The 18,411-nt window shown below is 39.6% G+C and overlaps 1 protein-coding gene and 1 non-coding gene across 3 annotated transcripts; one reads left to right on the forward strand and one right to left on the reverse strand.

Moving 5' to 3' along the window:
• Positions 1-27: 27 nt before the first annotated feature.
• Positions 28-14,560, reverse strand: mgarpb (mitochondria localized glutamic acid rich protein b). 2 transcript variants are annotated; one of them, XM_023422195.2, is made up of 7 exons: positions 14,388-14,560; positions 11,052-11,152; positions 9,968-10,040; positions 6,451-6,789; positions 2,773-3,687; positions 1,295-1,358; positions 28-956 (listed from the first exon to the last, which is right to left on the reverse strand). In XM_023422195.2, exons 1-6 carry the CDS (start codon positions 14,458-14,460, stop codon positions 1,312-1,314), a joined length of 1,548 nt encoding a protein of 515 aa, XP_023277963.1. In that variant the 5' UTR covers positions 14,461-14,560; the 3' UTR covers positions 28-956; positions 1,295-1,311. The 2 variants fall into 2 exon arrangements, with proteins under 2 accessions (XP_023277963.1, XP_023277964.1); XM_023422196.2 differs by lacking the exon at positions 1,295-1,358.
• Positions 7,853-7,944, forward strand: trnar-ucu (transfer RNA arginine (anticodon UCU)). Its single transcript is given in 2 exon segments — positions 7,853-7,889; positions 7,909-7,944. It is a non-coding gene; the product is annotated as a tRNA-Arg (tRNA).
• Positions 14,561-18,411: the final 3,851 nt, after the last annotated feature.

Here is an 18,411-nt window from a genome sequence, read left to right on the forward strand (position 1 = left end):
AATCATTTCAAGCACAGCAAAATTGAGTTAGTGTTTATACATAACTTTATTTAAAGTGTCTATGTGAACACGTTTTCAGGACAAGAGAGACATTGTACTGAACTGAAACAAACAAACTGTTCGGCTATGTTTACCTACAAATATATTTAAAATAAAGCATCCATCTGTAACGCTTAGAGAAATGGAGACATGTTTTTGTTCAATATAATGATCTCGTGAAAGGGTACAAATTAATTTATATTAGTTTAAACCTACCTATAATATATTTATCAACCTCGTTACAGAAGGTAAAGATAGACAACAATAACACAAAAGATACAAATATATGCGACAAAATATGGGCATAGTGACATCAGATGATATCAGCTTTAACAAGCAAATATCAGCATTAGTGCAATATTTTTCACTGGTATTTTTGTGATGTTTATTTCTAGGAATGCATCACTTAATACAACTTTTAAATTAGTGTCCCAGTAAAAGTATAACCCTTCATTTGTACTATGACAAATGTGAGAAAATGCATATCTGTATGGTATCATTTGGGCTGAAAAGTGCACTCTCATTTAAAAATGATGGTCATTTGTAGCTAATGGTAGGCTAACACAGCATTATAACAAAAAACATTTCCACTGCCTATTATAACACCTTTAAAGAAACGTATGTACTAATCAACTGGTCATGAATCGCTTTGCAACAGTGGCACCTAGAGGACAAGAGATGTAATGGGAGTCATTTCACAAATGCTAAAACAGATTGAACAGAAACAGGAGAACATACAAGGAACTCTGTGATAACATTTCAGAAAGGACACATTAGTTAGTTAAACCTGTGGTTAGTTCTCTTCGTGTTGTTTTCGTGGATCATCCTGGCTTGCTTGACAGAGAGGCGAGTGTTGTGGAAGGCACACTGTCTGTCATGTCACGACTGGGCTGTCACCACCATCATCGTCTCTGTGGCTGCACCAAAAACAAAAAGCACAACACCAGTTTTGTACAGTAGAAATTCATTAGTTTAATGTAAAAGACTATATGATTTTGCAACATACTTTAGATTAAATAAGTAGAATGGACATGTGTTACATATCTGTGTAGTCTTTATAACGTGCATCATTATGAAACACTTTCTGTAATAAATGAAAGTGTTGGAGTGTCTATGAGTCACACTGGCCTCACCAGCTCTGAGCATTGAAATGTAGCTGTCTGAGAATAATCCTTATCCTGAAGATGTCCATTCTACTATCTCTAGTTCAACACAGACAGCTGCGTTCATAGTTGTGCTGCTTTTAACTGATTACCTTCTTTAATTGTATTATTACATCACTGAGCAGCTTTTTACAGTCCAGATAGACACCTTTGGCTCTGTGGATACAGGCAGAAATACATCTGGTCAGAGCCAAACACAGCGTAGACTCTGATTCTGTTTTCTTTTCAAGGGATAAAGTGAACAGCAGTAAAGTGTTCAAGACTCAAAATAGCAGAAAACTATGAACAAAACATTTAGATGGACTTAACATTTTTACATTTGATGCAAGTTTCTAAGTAGGTTTAACAAGGTGAGCTGTTCATTGCACCCGTCTTCATCAAGCACTGATTGAGAGTCCTTAGGATCTGACAGCTTTCAAATCGAAAGGTTAGTTCATGTAAAAATTGAAGTGTCAGCTGGGGCATCATTAAAGATGTCAGCTCAGAACAGAGGAGACACAGGTTGAAAGTCACCCTGTGAAAATGTCCATCTCATCTTTCTTTAGCTGATTGTCTTTCTGAGTCTCTTGTGTATTGAAACACAATAATTTATGTATAATTACTTCAGTGAAGTAATTATTATTAGTTACACCTGTGAGGTACAAGTCGGTGTGTAAATGTTTACTGTGCTGCCATCTAGTGGCTGAAATCCTGAGGGATTTGAAATGTCAAACTCTTCCTGGTAAAAAAAATAATGAAACTCTGGTTCCCCTGTTTAGCATTCATAAGCAGTAAGCAAAGATTATAATGTCATTATAAGCAAATATAAAATGACATAATTAAGTGTTTATTAATGTCAACAACTTTACCTGTGAAGACATAAATATTACAATTGTGTTTTACTATATTGTCAATAAATTTCTCTTTATACACCAGCCGTCAGCTGTTATGGATTACAGTGAATGACAGTAGTTTACATACATTAATAAACATATATGGCTGCTTACAACTATATTAAAGTATGTCATAAACTATATATTAAATGTTTATATGCTGCTTATGAATGCTAAAAAGTCAAGTGTTACCAAAGTTACCAAAAAGGGGATCAGTGGACAAACATACCTTAGTCAATTATTTTTAAATATTGTCTAATACAAGCTGTGATTCATCAGCTTGAAGTTACATTCAAGTTTTGAATGTAGATAATGAACATAATTTGGGATTACACATGCATTTGTGCAATTTCATAAACCTGTCACAAGTATTTCTTATTTGATATTATTATATTGTGGTTAAATTTGAATGATCCACTTTCAGTCTAACAGGCTTGTTTGTACTAGGGAAGATCAAATTTGGACACCTGTGGGCTGATGAATCAAGATAATCTGCTCATTTCTGTTGTTTCCACTTTTATACAAAGTCCCAAAAAATTATCAATTAAACAGATACTAATAATAAACAGTACTGTAATGATTCCCTTGCCTTAGATGTGACAAAACATTAGGAATATATATTATGTAACTTTGAAGGTGATGCTAAGATAGGCATGCGGTGTTCAGAAACAGTTGACTGGGAGCCAGTGTGTTCTTACTTTGTCCCTCCACCAGTGACACCACCTCCTTGGCCTCATGTGTTAAATCCACCTCTCCTTCACTGACCAGCTCCTCTTCCAAAGCAGCAGGTGGCACCACCTCCTCTCCGGCTGAGGGAGCGGAGTGGCAGGAGTGGCAGTGCTTTGCCTCATGTACTGGAGCCTCTGATGAAGGTTCTGGTTCAGCAGCTGAAAGAACTTCCAGATCTGATCCAGTGGAGGCTGCAGCCAGCTGAGCCGTGTCCACAACTGCTGACACAGCTTCAGCTGTCTCCTCTGCCGAGGCTTCGTCTGCTCCCTCCTCCACTGATGTGTCAGCAGCGGGCGTCATCTCATCTGGCAGCGTCTCATTCTCTGGAGCAGCTTCAGCAGTGGTGGTGGCCTCCTCTGCAGGTGTGACTTCCTCAGCTGTATCTTCAGGAGGTGAGGCCTCTGTCGAAGAGACAGCTTCCTCAGGAGCAGCTTCGGGATCCGCTGTCCGATCCTCATCTGTAACTGCTCCCGCCTCCTCCACTGCGGGTGTTGAACCTGTATCTTCCTCAGGAAGAGACGCTGCTGCTTCCTCCTCTGCTGCAGCTGGAGCAGATGCCTCTTCGGTCATCACCTCTTCAGCAGATAGAGCTTCTACAGCTTCTGCATCAGCCACTTCCTCAACAGCACCAGCCTCTGCAGTCTTCAGCTCCTCCTCGCTCACTACAACTGCTGGCTCTTCAGCTGCTTCCTTAGCTACCACCTCTTTGGTCACCTCCAGGATTTCTCCTTCTACCACCTCCAATGTGGAGTCCAAACCTTTTCCCTCTTCCTCCATTTGTCGGACAGCTTCCACCAGACTCGTCTCACCAACAGAAGCTGCTGCGATCTCAACTGTGGAGCTGGCCAGGATCTTCACAGCTGTGAGCAGATCTGGCATAGACTCTGAAGTGGGGAAGGAGAACAGGAAGTAACGGCTGAGAAAGATATGTCTCATAGAAACAACATTCCAGTCGTCAGTATGCAGGGAAATTGCTTTAATATCAAGATCAAAATATATATCAAATATGAAAATTGTGACTGCTGTATGATGCAAACCTGTACTGTAATAGTATTGTATTTTTATATTCACCATCTGATTCAACATCTGTTAAACATAGTCAATTATTTTCTTAGTGATATACTGAGCTGTTTTGTTTAAATTCCACTTACCTTGACCACATGCCTATCACTGGATGGTCTACAGCCACCACAGACTCTACAGGAGACTACCTGCCCAGTTCATGCTCCTCCTTTTAGAAAAGGTTGTCCTGAGACAGAAGGTATAGCTGGTGAGCACTCTTCACACTTAGAAGAGAATTGCTTTGATAGCAATGAATTTCAATATAGAAACATTTAATATAGCTTTACAGATATGGAATAACCCTGGATGAATTTAATGGTGATCTCCACACAGCGTTCGCAGATTTTAGTTACATGGCATTTATGTGTTGGTAAACAATGTAATGGGAGTCAGAGGTGTAGTCTGCCACTCGGTGTCCCGTCTGTCACGCCACCCTGACGAACCACCGGGACACCCTAAAAATGAGCACTGTAATCTTGGATTAGTCTTATCCTGTCTGTGAGGCAGCTTTAAACTGCACTGGTCACTCGTCAATGTAAATAAACAGCCGATACAAATCTATGTTGTAACAATGGAGTCCATGGTGAATTTCCGAGTATAGTTGTAAGCATGTGGTGGTTCAAGGATTTATTAAAAATCTAACTTTTTTTTTTTTCCCCAAATCTTGTTGAGCAGAACCTGTTTTCTGAGTGCTGCCCGTCTCTGCCTGCTATACATGATGAATATATTTACTCTAGGTACATTTGTGTCTCTCGCTTAGATTTATACCTTGTTTTTTGTTGTTGCACACAAAAAACATGATGCGATTGCTGATGGACTACTAACATCTCAGCAAACTCTTCTTTCAGTTTTCAATCTTCTGAGACATGCCTGTGATAAAGGGCTATACACACTCACTTGATCAGAAATGATCTGAGCATAGTTCTTAAGGTCTTTGTCAGTCAATCTTCCACTTGGATTCACAGGAGCATGAACGTGGCACTGGGATTCTTCAGGAAGGGAAACATTTTCTACAGAGGAGGGTGCTTCTATATCTACAGTGTAATTATCACAATATTTACTGTGTCACATTCTTCACATGTTGTGTTCAAAGCAACAAGCAAAAGCATCTAGGAGTGTTGAAAGTATGTAGCCCTGGACAGATCAGATACTGATTCAGATCCAATTTTGGACAAAACCTCCCAGAATTTTGATAAATGCAAACAACATTCAAACAAAAAAATTAAAAAATCATAACTTCAATTATACATACATTCACCACACAAGAATAAAAATGCAATATTGAACCAAAAAAAGAGTAACTTTGTCTTTATTGAAACACTTCAAACTCACTTATCATCCAGTAACTGTATTAATCATAATGACAACTTTCAATGTTCAGACGTAGAAGTGATCAATTTCCTTTTCTGTAGTGTTCCCTGAAAGTTTAGCTTCACAGTTAAAGAGACAAGATGGAGCAGAAGTGTCTTTAAAACACTGAAGAAAAATGGCTTTCTGAGAAAAGGCTGGAAAAAATATTGTCATGATGTAGACACATGGGTGAGTTATATGAAGTAGGTGCAGGCTGGTGTAGCTGCAGATAGATAACTAATAAGGTCATAATGGAAATAAAAGTATGTGAATGTATTGGGACAAAAAGACAAAGTAAAATTCTGAAAATGAGGGAGGAAGAAAATCCCATTTTAACTTTGTCTCACTCTGAAAAAAAAAAAGAAGATTTTATCAAGACCAGACGAGAGCTGCAGACTAGAAAAGAAACACTAGCTGGTTTTTGGTCACTTTTCACAGTGAAAGTTAAATCTGAATGAAGCAGACTGCATGTTTCATCTCAGTACTGTTTTCATTATAATCATAACCTAGGCAAAGATTCACGAGGACATAGCTGGAAGTAGGAATTTGCTGAGCAGAGGAAGACCAAGTGCAAAGGATGTCAAAAGAAACAAAACAGTTTCTTAAATGGACTGCATCCATCCACCCTGCTGACATCTTTAGAGTAAAGTAAAGGAACAAGATGCAGGACCATGTCCTGTTTCTAAGGGCACTTCAAATATTAATTTACAGAGAACAACATTAGTTATCAACTCTGTTCTATCCCTTATATGACCTACTGCAACACTCCTCTATTAACTGTACATCAGCCAAACCATCGTTTGGATTAGCTCTGCTGAAGATCATTTCTATAGAAACCCTAACCCTGAATTTTCCAAACTGAATCTGTTCAGACAGCCTAATGCCAAATCTTATGGTTTGGCTCTGAAGGTTGGGGTGAGGTAAAGGGAAGAAAGGCACCTGAAAACCGGACAGATGAACCCCAAAGTGGTATTCACTAACCAACAGGAAGTGAAAACTAAATGTTAATGCTCCTTTACTAAAATAGGGGTTCATGAGTCCTTTTTTCCTGGGCCAAGAGAGGTGGGACACAGCACAACTAACTCCTCGCCCTCCTTTCTGGCCAAACTACATTGAGCCATGGCAGCTCTATGCAGCCACCTCTGCAGCAGGGGCGGCCTCAGCCTCAGGGGCCGCAGGCTCAGTCTCTGCCTCAGCGGGGGGAGCAGGAGGGACCTCATCTACTGCAGCCGTACCAGCGCTCTCTGCTGAGGGGGCCTCTTCTGCGGGGGCCTCTGCTGCGGGGGCCTCTGCTGCGGGGGCCTCTGCTGGTGTCTCCACTGCGGCAACGACTTCCAGAGCGACAGGAGCAGCTTCCTCTATCGCTGCAGGTGGAGCGGCTTCTTCTGTGACTGCTGGCTCCACCTGAGCCTCGATAACGGTCACCTCAGAGGCTTCTTCAGACACGGCCTCGACGACTGGTTCAGCAGCCGTCTCTGCTACTGCATCAGCAGGTACCAACTCGGAGACGACCTCGATGGCCGGCGCTGCCTCCTCCACTGGGGCGGGTTCAGCTGCCTCTGGTGCTGAAGAGGCTGCAGAGAAAGAGTAAACAGAAATGTGTGAATGCAACCTTCTTTGACAGAGCTGTTGGTTACTTGTTATGTGCACAATGAAAATTAACAGCTAGTATAATGTACCATAGATTTCTAGGCCTGGTTTGGCTGTTTGGACGCGTGTTTCAGTTTTTCCTGCAGATAACTGACAGAGTCAGGAAAATCCTTCTTTGCAGCTACAGATATAGATGTGAGGGTAAATACTTTTTCATGCATACAGACTAATAGCTCTGGGAATAACAATATTTGGGCCATAAAATTAACTTTCCTCAGAATGGAGTGGACGTAATGAGACAAACATGTCTGCGATGAGCGCGAGGTGAAGAGGTCAAACTGTTCTTCCAATCCATTCAACTATTTCTGTTGACCTCAGATAAACCTGGGAACATCAAAGCACTGGAAATCCAAAGGAAAGGGACAAAATCTGAAACTGTAGCCACCAGCTGCCTCCCATAATCCAGTTGGCCAGCTGGGCAATAAAGTTTTTTTTAGACCTCTTTTTAAAAAAAAAAAAAAAAAAAAAAAAAAAAAAAAAAAAAAAAAAAAGGGAGAGAAAAAAAAGTGCGATTTGAACTATTTGACCTCAAATTCCTGTCCACTGGTAACACACAGAAGGTCAAGAGCTTAGGTCTTAAAGGTCTAAAAGGTGGCGCAGCTGCTGTTAAAACTGTCAACATAATATGAGTAAAGAGGAGGATAATCCTTAATCCTAACAAGTCATCAGAGGGACAGAAATAACTGCTGACGGCGTCACTGTTGCTACAGGCTGGTTGGTCTCTCGCTAAAGGAAATGCAGTTTTGGTTTATACAGATAGAGAACTATCCTTAAAAAAGAAGTAGTAAAAAAAAAAAAAAATGTACTTGTATTTTTTGAGGTAATGATAAAAAAAAAAAGAAAAAAAAAAGTGCAATCATTGTTAAACTGAAATAGTGAAAAACGAGAATGTCATAATGAAAACATTCATGCTCCACTACGACAGTGAAATGAGTTTCAGTGCCTCTGAGTGTCGATGTAGTCCTCCTGCTCATCTGTTGAACACATGGCTCTGTGGCGCAATGGATAGCGCATTGGACTTCTAGTTAAGCTCTGGAGAAGTGATTCAAAGGTTGTGGGTTCGAGTCCCACCAGAGTCGTGCTTTTGGAAAGTAACAACAGTTAACACTTGGACACTAACTAAATCCGTGTGTTAGGACGAGGGGGATTTGTCTGGTTTCCACTGCGGGATCATCTGAGACTGATCCTGCGCTTACATAAATATAAAGTCTGTTACAGCAGAGAAACAACTGCGAGAAAAGCTGAACGGGGAAATGAAGAGCCACAGCATACTAAACGTTACTTCATTAATAGCAATGGATGTGATATTGATACGGATTGCAGTTCTTCACACGTATTTGAGTCGACACAGATTTGTGATGTAACACCAGGCTAATTAAGAAACTACAGGACGGTACAGCTCTAAAAATGTGACTAAACTTTTGCCCTGACAGCAACAGTTTTGTTTCCACCAGTGAGCCTCAACTTTAATGTCGTCTTTATTACACTCACAACATCCAGTGAGAGTCATTATGATAACATGTTTTCTTTGATCTCATATCGAAGCGGTGGGTTAGCTGTCAGTTCCAATATCAGAACATTAAAGTGAGTGATTTAACAAGGAGCCAAAACAGGTCCAACGACCCACCTAATTGTACACTAAATTACACAGTAAAGACGCTCAGTGATGACTACTCAGATAATGTGTCAGGAAATATGAACCTCGATCACAATCACTTTAATCACCAACACTGTGTGCATTAAGATGTTTCTGTGAAATTGTTTGTTTTGTTTCCTTTAGATTTTTGCCCAGTTACGTAATACAATCACTGGCCAGTTCAAAAACCAAATCAGTACCATCTCCAGCGCTGTAGGGAGCAGAGCTTTAGACTAAAAACAACACTTCCAGGCTGCATGTACACAACAGAACCAGTGACAGTGGCCGCTTATCCCCATCACAGGCTAGTTAGCTGCTCTGGGCGCAGAGCCACAATCTCTCCAGGCTCAAAGTGGCTGAATGGACAAATAATTTGCAGACAGAAATCAAAACAGACAAGCAGATAAAGCTATTGAGAGTGATCATTCAACCATGTTTGATATTTGGGAGGTAAAGCCAGAACCAACTCAGAAATACAGTGAGATCTTCTGCTTTCTCTTCTTCTGTTTCGTCTGTATCAGATGAAAAAGCTACAGAGGCTGTTCATTACCTCATCTGACAACTATCAACCATTTTATTTGAACCATTTCATTCATCAATACTCAGTACATATACTGTGTAGATGAAGCAAAAACATGGCTCTTAAAACCTGATTAAAACCTGGATATCCGAGTTTTGAGGTTGTCAGATACAAAAATATCAAAGAAAAAAAAAAAAAGATTATGTCATTATGTGATCTGGGGAAAAAGTAAAAGTTCTGTATAGTACGAATCAATCTCTCATGAAATGTGTGGAAGTGATAAAACTGATGGGTTAATGTTTGGTATTTCCAGGCCAGCTAGCTTTGTATTAAAAAACAGAAACAGAAAGCGAAAGCTACGTAATGTGTTAATTTTATTTTGGTGTGTCCACCACTTTGATCCAGAAAAACAAAATATCTCCTTGACAATCAGATGGATTGCTATGGCAATATATTTGGTAAAGACATCCAGAGGGTGAATTGTAATCACTTTGGAGAGCCCTTAACTGTTCGTGTAGTGCATCATCAGGTCTGAGGATTTGTCCAGTACGTTGGTTTATAACCAAATACCTGCGAAACTAATCTACTTTGTGTTTAATGCTAATTAGCAAATGTTAATCAACGTTAGACAGTGAACATGGCAAACATTATACCTGCTTAACTTTAGCATTTACTTTGCAGCCTCACTAGCATGGCTGTAGACTTTTAGTCTTGTATAATTGTAAATATTCTATGTCTGTAATCTATTCATTTCAGTCTAGACAAATCCCCAAATTCAAATTAATTTGTTTTTATATTTTGGGCTGTCTGCACTATCTTTAGTAAATGCAACCACACAGTTTGAGGTTTCTTGTACTGAATGTTATGCTCCAGAGATTGTGAGAGTGTAGTGTGTGTGTGTGTGTGTGTGTGTGTGTGTGTGTGTGTGTGTGTGTGTGCAGCTGACCCTTTGCTGGGGAGCCCATGTTGGCCAATCTGTCCTCATAGCGCTCACTGTCACCGTTGACCGTCTTGTAAGCCTGAGGGAAGGAGGGCAGATATGCACTTCTTACATTCCATCACACACCAAACGATAACAGTATAAAATGGTGAAGGTATTACAAAATGTCACTTAACACTGACATTCTGGCTATCATGAACCAGCACAGCTGATACAGACTAGTGATTTACCAAGAGCCTGACAGTAAACAGGGAGAAGGTCTGTCCAGACATTGGCTGCATGTGGCAGAGTTTGTCTGAAAGCACAAAGAACTTTCTCTTTGCCTTTCAGCATCTGAGCTGAACACAGTGCAGTCTGTCCTGAGGCTGCTCCCAGCTTACAACAGTAAACTCACCACAGTGTAAAACTTCAGAAAGATGATCACAAATTAACTGGTTCAATCATTACATTCTCACGTTTTCGCTCAAGTGTTGACATACACTGTATTAAAGGCCCCATATTGTATTAAGTGAGATTTCTTTTTTGTTTATAAGCAGGTCTAGGTTCTATATAATACTGTGACAGTATCAAAGCCTCAGTCCACAGAGAAATGCAAAACAGCCTGTATTCAGAAACTAAGCCTTAAAATGAGCCGCCAGGACTTCTGTAACTTTGTGATGTCACAGCAAAGCAATCGCTGCTCATAGCCATTGCTCCAAGCCACACCCACCAGGACCTACCATCAAACCTTGCAGAATTTGGTTTCTCTTGAGTGTTTACCTGAAATTTGCTATATTTTTTATTTGATAACTCAGAAAACAGTGAGCCAATCAGAAGAGAGGCTCAGAGCCTCCTCTCTTCTGATTGGCTCACTGACCTGTTACTAGAGCTCCAGAGAGAAGCCTGCGAGAGGAGATGTAAAACTACACTGAGATGGTTTTTGGTTCTTAAAACCACAAATATATCTTCAAATAAAACAATTGAAATGTGTAAAATATGGGACCTTTAAAGTACTTCACACACACAAGAAAACCCCTGATACTCATAGAAATCATAGCAGAACAACACAAGTATAAAATATCAATAAAAATCTGAAATTTTTGATGCTCACATAGACGACTGCAGCAGTGAGGCCTCCTCCACACAGAAGGAAGTACGTCATGTTGGTAGAGCCACCAGGAACGCCAAAGGCCATGTGTCGCACTGGAGCCGCTGAGAGACACAGGAGAGCGGAGTGACAGGGTTAGTATGGTAAATCAACAGGGACGCTGACCTTTAGTAAAGAGATTTACATTTAATCATAAATACAATATTTCAAAACAGATTGTAACGAGTTATTTGCGCCGTCATTGAGTCAATGACTGAACACAACATTGATTATTGTATCCCTAATCAAAATGAAACAAAACAACTATGATTCATTTAACAATTTAGTGGTATTTCATTTGTGAAACTGTCAGTCCATGAGAAGCATCATTTGGCACAATGGCCAGTGCATTCTGACAGTGTCAACATGTCCGCTAATCCAGTTACACAATGAATCTCTGGTCATTTGTAACAGAGGAGATGGAAAGATTTAGCTGTAGCCAAGCTAAACACAGAACTCTCCCTTAAATTAAATCCCCCGCAGCAAACACACAAACACCGAAACGCTTCCTGCGTCACAATCCTAGACTTGCATCAAAACAAACTATTTCAAAACGATTTGCTGGACTTGAATTCATGTGAACTAGTCCTAAACACATATGTCAGGACTAACAGGGGATCTGTTAAAGGCTTCTTAATAGGCTATTGTTACTGTGGTGGATCGGGGAGCGGCTTGTAAGTCCTGTAAAAAGATTTACTGGTGTTTAGAGGATTGCCAGTGGTGCATGCAGGGGAGGCCATAAATAAATCCACCCTGCATCCCAAACACTGCCTCAGCCTAATCTCTTCCTACCTAGTCTCTCTCACACACACACACACCAAAGAGTACATACATGAATAGTACATATGATATCCCGACTTACACACTCTGCACATGGTTTACGCAGCTAACTGAGCAGACCAGCTGCAGCAGTGAGAGAGCACGATGTTCGTTACAACCCGCCCCCTTTTTGTTCTTGCCATGTTTCATACATGTGTTCAGGTAAATCATAACTCCTCCTGTGACTTTAACACTGACATCCTGTATGTACACAAAGACCTGAATGATTGTTCACCTTGCAGTCACAACACTTCTAACCCGTCACTGATTTTCATAATATGTAAATCAATTAATGGATTCCTGTTCCACCAGGAGCACTAATGAATCGAGTGACATCCTCACCAGTCAGTCAGAACTCTTGAGAGGTGAAACATCTACGAGTATGTAGAACCGAGTCCGAACTTTGAGAAGAACGTGAAAGTGGTCGCACGTAGTGACGAACCTGCAGCTCCCCTTAGCTTTTCAGAGCTTTATAGGCTGTTTTAGCTCATTGTTTAGCCGTCCGACCCCCAACTGTACTGTTTTTGGTTCACTGTCACCGCTCTCATGGTGCCGTTTTCAGAAATAGCTACTGTACACTACCGGCTCAGCACCAAACAGAAGACAGACAGTTAGCGATGATGGAGCATTTAGGAGCTGGGAGTCAGTGGAGACCACAAACAGAGCTAAAAGAGAGTGACTTATATTTGCCAGGTGGCCAGAAACACGGCCCCAAATTAATGAGTATGTTGCTATTTAACTGCTGGATGTGTAAATAAGAAACAATTTGTTAAAAGCAACTTAAAAAGGTGACGATATGTCAGTGTTGTGGTCACAACTTGTTTCCACTGCCTCCAAGAGGATGTTGCAGTAGTTATGACCAATAAAGTGAATGTGAGTTTGCCATTTTGGTAAACACTTGTATTCGTTACCCTTGGACAGAGCCAGCTACATTTTTAATGAAGAACATTTTTTATATTGACATTTACCACTAAAGTGAGACATTGATAAATATACGCGAGTAAAACAGAGCTGAACGCTGTCCTGTCATGGACGCTGAGCAAATGCAGCAGTAAGTCCTCTCTCCCTCCTCCTCTAATACCCATGACACAGCAGCACCATGCAGGGACAAGGCCAAGTACAGGTTATTTATACAGGTAATCAGTTAATCCTTGTGGTGAGGTTCCAGCCTGTAAAAACGGACATGCATGTCAGGCAACAACAGACAAAGATGGGAAGCAGTGACACATGTGGCCATGCATGTTGGATGAACGTGCGCACTCCTGCCTCTGTTTGTCAGCGTATATGTGCTGAGTGTGACAGAAGGACAGAGGATAATAAGCAGACCAGCAGGACAACCATGACAGGACCTGTCACACAGTCCTGCTGCATATAAGTACTACCTACAGGCTATTGTGCTCTGTTTGTGTGCTGTGCAATTAGAGCGCAGTAGCCTACAGCATCTACCTCTGCTCCCTTTCCTATATTCACTACATAAGCTTCAAAGTAGCAACCGGTTATCGAGATCTACTTTTTTGTGGTTTTAGGTTTGTGCAGCACAGTCAGGACTTTGCCACAAGTTTTTAAAACAGGAAATTGAAGCAGCAGTTTGCCCTCAGGCTGAATTCCACATGCTCACAGCACAAAATGAAGGATGATCTGGGCAGGAACGCGTGAAAAGAGAAAGCGTCCTGAAAATACAAGTGATCAAGTCTCAAATCCCTCTGCTCACATGCAAACTCTCCAAAGTCAGGTTTAAAATGTAAATTATTTAGTTATTTATTCATGTAATATTTTATGAAATATATATATGTTAATATAAAGAGTTGTACATTTTATTTATTTTGCAAATAGCATTTTTAATAAAAGGCTGAAACTTGTGTAGAGGATAGCTGATCTCCATGTGGTCCTGCTCATTAAAGAGTGCTGGGACACCGTGTTACTCTGACAAGGTGTCCTGTGAAAATGTGGAAATTCTTCACAAACACTGGACTACATGTTAGAAACTTGAGTACTTGCATTTGAAGCAAAAATGAAGCGTGCTTAATGTAGCCTACAAAATAAAAAAAACTAACAAAAAAAACTAAAATCAAAGCGATTTTTTTGTTGTCTGCGATGCACGTTTTCATAACCAGAGTGTGTGAGAACTGTCTGTTCCCAAAGCAGGACACACCTCCTTGTTACAGACTAACTGCTGCAGCTCCACTCTGCACAGTGGAAAACCCACAAATATATCTGTTTCTGCGACTTTCACACACTTTCACATGACCAAGAAGATTAAAAGATTTGAATGAATCACTGCTGCACAAATCATCCTTTTACAAACAAGAGTTAACGTTGCAAGTAAGACAGTTGTTAGAATTCAATTTTTGGCCAGTAAGACAGTTAATTTGAACCAGACTGCTAAAACGCACGTGCCTGATTACTTAATTAATTACTTCACTTAACTTCACACACAATCGAGCAGTAATTGAAAAGTCTCTTAACAATAACCCGACTCACCATTTCTGGGTGTGGGTTTGAAAGCCCTCCGTGCCAGCGGCCCCACTCTCTGCCATGCCCGTCTGCAGAACATCTTTGCTCGGTTATCGGTGGCAGGTTCACGAGTGTGTCTCTGTCTCTGTGCGTGTGTGTGTCTGTGCGTTTCCAGCAGGTTTTGAAGATACACGAGGAGGAGCGCTCAGTTGATGATGAAGACACCTCCTCTTCAGAAAAGATCAGCTCACCACTACGACATCTACAGGCCACGAGGGAAAATAACAGCATTTGAAGCCAAAAAAAAAAATTTCCAATAATATTCTATGGAAATCTGAGGTTTCTTCATTTACTGTGGATTATTTTAGAAGAACTTTTCTAACTGTAATTATTTATGTATTTATAGTAATATTTTCTAATGCTTGTGTTCGGACTCTTTTGAGGCAGATTTTGACCTGTTGAATGTAACACTTTTGCAGTTTTTGATATGCTGTCTAATTCACTAATCATTCATAGAAATCACTCTTCAGAATGGGATATGACATCATGTTGACTCTGCTGTGATTGTGAGGAGGATCAGACATCCCTCATTCTGGTTCCAAGTGGATTACAGTCCCATTTGGTTGCGTGGCAAGAGACAGTGAGCTGTGGTTGCGTAATACACACTGTGCCAGAGTGTTATTGTGGGCCTGCATTGTGCACACTCAAAAAAACAAACAAACAAGACAAAGTTAACCCTACCATATGGGACAGAACATACGCTGAGTTGGTTTGATCCATGTTTTCAATATTTTGATCCAACCTGGTGAGTAAAATAAACTAGTCTGGGTAAAATATGACCCATGCCCGGAGTTATTTCCTCTCTCATTGCCTTAACACTTTTATATTTAATAATAATGATTGTAATTATGATAATGGTATATTATATGACAATTATTATTTTTGTGTGATGAATAATAATTTCCCATAATCATGCAAACACACACAATACAACATTTTTATTCAAACTCTTGTGTCTTTGTATGAAAAGGCTGCTCCATTCCCTTTTCACTTGGCCCTGGTTTTGTAATTGTTATTTCATCAGTATTTTAGTTGGATGTGTCTATTCATTTTTCAGGCTCAGTTATTCAATACATTGGTTGTGAGATGTGGTTGATCTTTGTTTGTAGGTTTGATATGTTGGATATGTTGGAAGGGTTGGCCCACTTTGTATATTTTCAGTTGTTTGTCTAGGTGAGTGGGGTTGATCAGCAGCTCAGTCAGGGAAAGGGGAAACAGGTGTGTGTCATTAGGTCCTCTTAGTAGTAGCTAGGGACTAGGCATGAGTATGTGGGAAGAGGGGTAGAACTGTTCTGCAGCAGGTGACACTGGATTGAAACTTGTACAATATCTGGTGCTTATTGTAAAGTGGGAATTGTCAGCAGTAACAGAAGTGAGTAGGTAGTGGTTGTATGGGGTTTGGTGCTTGGACAGGCATGTGTAGGATTTGCTCACCCCCCCACACTTACCTGAGCTGGTGGTAGGCTCCGGTCAGGTGAAAAGGAGAAGATCAGCTGCCAGTCAGGTGACAGTAGGGAGGGACAGAGCAGATGGCAGCTTGTTGTGGGACTGCAGATTTTATTTCTCTGACATTAAAGCTTAAGTTATTTTTTTGTTGAATTTCCCGAGGTTCATTTTTCTTCTATTTGGCAATATTTTTGTTAATAAATTCACATTTTTTTGAGCACTTACTCCGGCCTGCTGACCTGCTTTATTTGGAAAGTCCCTTTTAAAGTTTCCAATGCCCAAATACTGTCATCTGCCCTCTTTATGAGGTGGCGGCACTACACTTTGTAAACGAAATGTAAAATTTAGAAATACTACTCCTACTTTGAAATAGTAGTTTGTAATAATCATTTCATTATTGTTAATATTACTTTAATGTTTGTCATTAACATTAAAACCCACACAGCTTGTGCAGACACCAGATCTCACAGGCAAAGTAAGTAACTTCAGTCATGCCTCTGTGTTTAAGAGACTTAGGTAATGCTGTCATAAAAATCAGCTCCAAATCAAATAGTTAGCTCCTGAACTCCTGTAATCACCACAGGGTTATCTAGGAGAGAACGTTTGAAAGCAAAAAAATAACAATGTGAATGTAAAATAAATGAGAAAATGATACTGTAAACATAAGCCGAGGACGAGAACGCTGAACTGAGATTTCAGTTCAGTCCTTTAGATTTTATTCTTTGCTTACAGTTTTTTCTGTTTGCCTTTTTTATCATTTACATTTTTGTCTCATTTACCATTTGGTTCTTTCCTTTACATGTTTGGTTATTTGATCATTTATGGGTTTCGTTTTCACATTCATGATTTGTTATTTTGTTATATTTTAATGTTATATTTAGTATTTTTCAAACTATGGCCCTAAATTACCTTCAAGCATATCAAGCAAGTACAAATGTCCACCTTTATTGAAGTAGAAAAACAAAATCAAAATTTACAGGCTGCATGTCAATAAATAACCTGTTGCACTCCTCAGTGGTCTGAAGACTTTGCTCCTCTCTTGTAAATGGCTGGTGGAAACAGGCTGGGCCTTTTCTAGCAACTAAACAATTTGAGCATAATACATAATGTTGCATTGATCTTTAAATAGTATGCTAAATATCACAATTGATATTTCTTAAACAGTATTTTTGACTTTTCTGAAATACTATCCAGTGAGTCCTATGTAGAGGAGTAGTGAGCTCATCTGTGGAATAAAAAACAAACAAAGAAATGCATATAGATAAATACATATAAAGCACTCTTACTAGAGCTAAAGCTATCTTTGTAGCTGTAAGGTCTAAAAGTTAGCAGCCAATACTAGCCTAGTGTCCAACGGTTGGTTAATTCTACCCCTGAAATGTCCAAAAGTAACAGTAATTGACCATCGGTTTTGTACTAGGCTACTTTTCATCATGCATTGTGGGATACTATGAGTCCACTATATAGGGTATAATAATTCTCACTATACATTCGGACAGCACGACATAATGTCGAACTCGCTCTAGTGGACTGTATAGGGAGCAGTGAGTGATTTAGGACACAGCCATAATGTCCAAATTTTAGCTCTTTAGCAGCTAATGCTAAGCCTGATAATGTGACATTGCACTGCTTGGCTTCATGCTAGTCTTGTTTTCTATAAGTTAGCAGCCAATACTACTGACATGTTTTCATTTTATGTTACTGTTTAATCTATGAGGGCAAAAGTTTGCAGCTTATGTTACTGGCACTGTTTAATAAAGCTTTATGTAGCCTTGTAATGTCCAAAGGTTAGCAGCTATGCTAGCCATATTATATTCAGAGATTAGGAAGAGTTACAGCTATCTTTGTAATTGTAATGTCTAAAAGTTAGCAACTAATGTCAAACATGAGTGTGTATGTGAGAACACAAATCTCATTATATGTCTAGCCAGATTTCCATCTTAATCTTTAGCAGTGGAAACACTTTGTGTGACAGGATTGTTTGTGGTCAGCATTGTGTTTTGTTCTTTTGTTAAGTTACCATCACTATTTTTTGGTTTAATAGATACAGTTGTATACTATAGCCTACTTTATTATCTTATCTTTATTGGTTATTAAAAAAATAATCTCCTTTCCTAACCACTTTCCCTTGACTGCAATGGAAAACATCCTGAGGTCAAAGAAAGATGTGAAGGAGAATTCATAAGGACTTAGGAAAAGACAACCGAAGCGCTGAGAGAATTCGACTGCACTTACACAATACACACACGATACAATACACACACTTACACAATACACACACAATACAATACACACACTTACACAATAGGCTTTTTTTTTTTAAACCAACTTTATTTATAGCACAAAAATACTCCTTTCCTAAGCACAAAAACAAAACAAAGAGGATTGAAATGTTGAAGTGAAACAACATTTATTTATATATATATATATATATATTTTTTTTTTTCATGATGATAATATTGTTAATAAATACAATATGCTTGTTCTTCAAGATGATTTTTTTTTTTTTTAACTTATTTTGTACATTGTGTTTTATTTAAAAGTT

Source organism: Seriola lalandi, unplaced genomic scaffold (assembly GCF_002814215.2).
Source record: "Seriola lalandi dorsalis isolate HSWRI2012SDOR001 ecotype SW California unplaced genomic scaffold, Sedor1 jcf7180002054678, whole genome shotgun sequence".
NCBI lineage: Eukaryota > Metazoa > Chordata > Actinopteri > Carangiformes > Carangidae > Seriola > Seriola lalandi.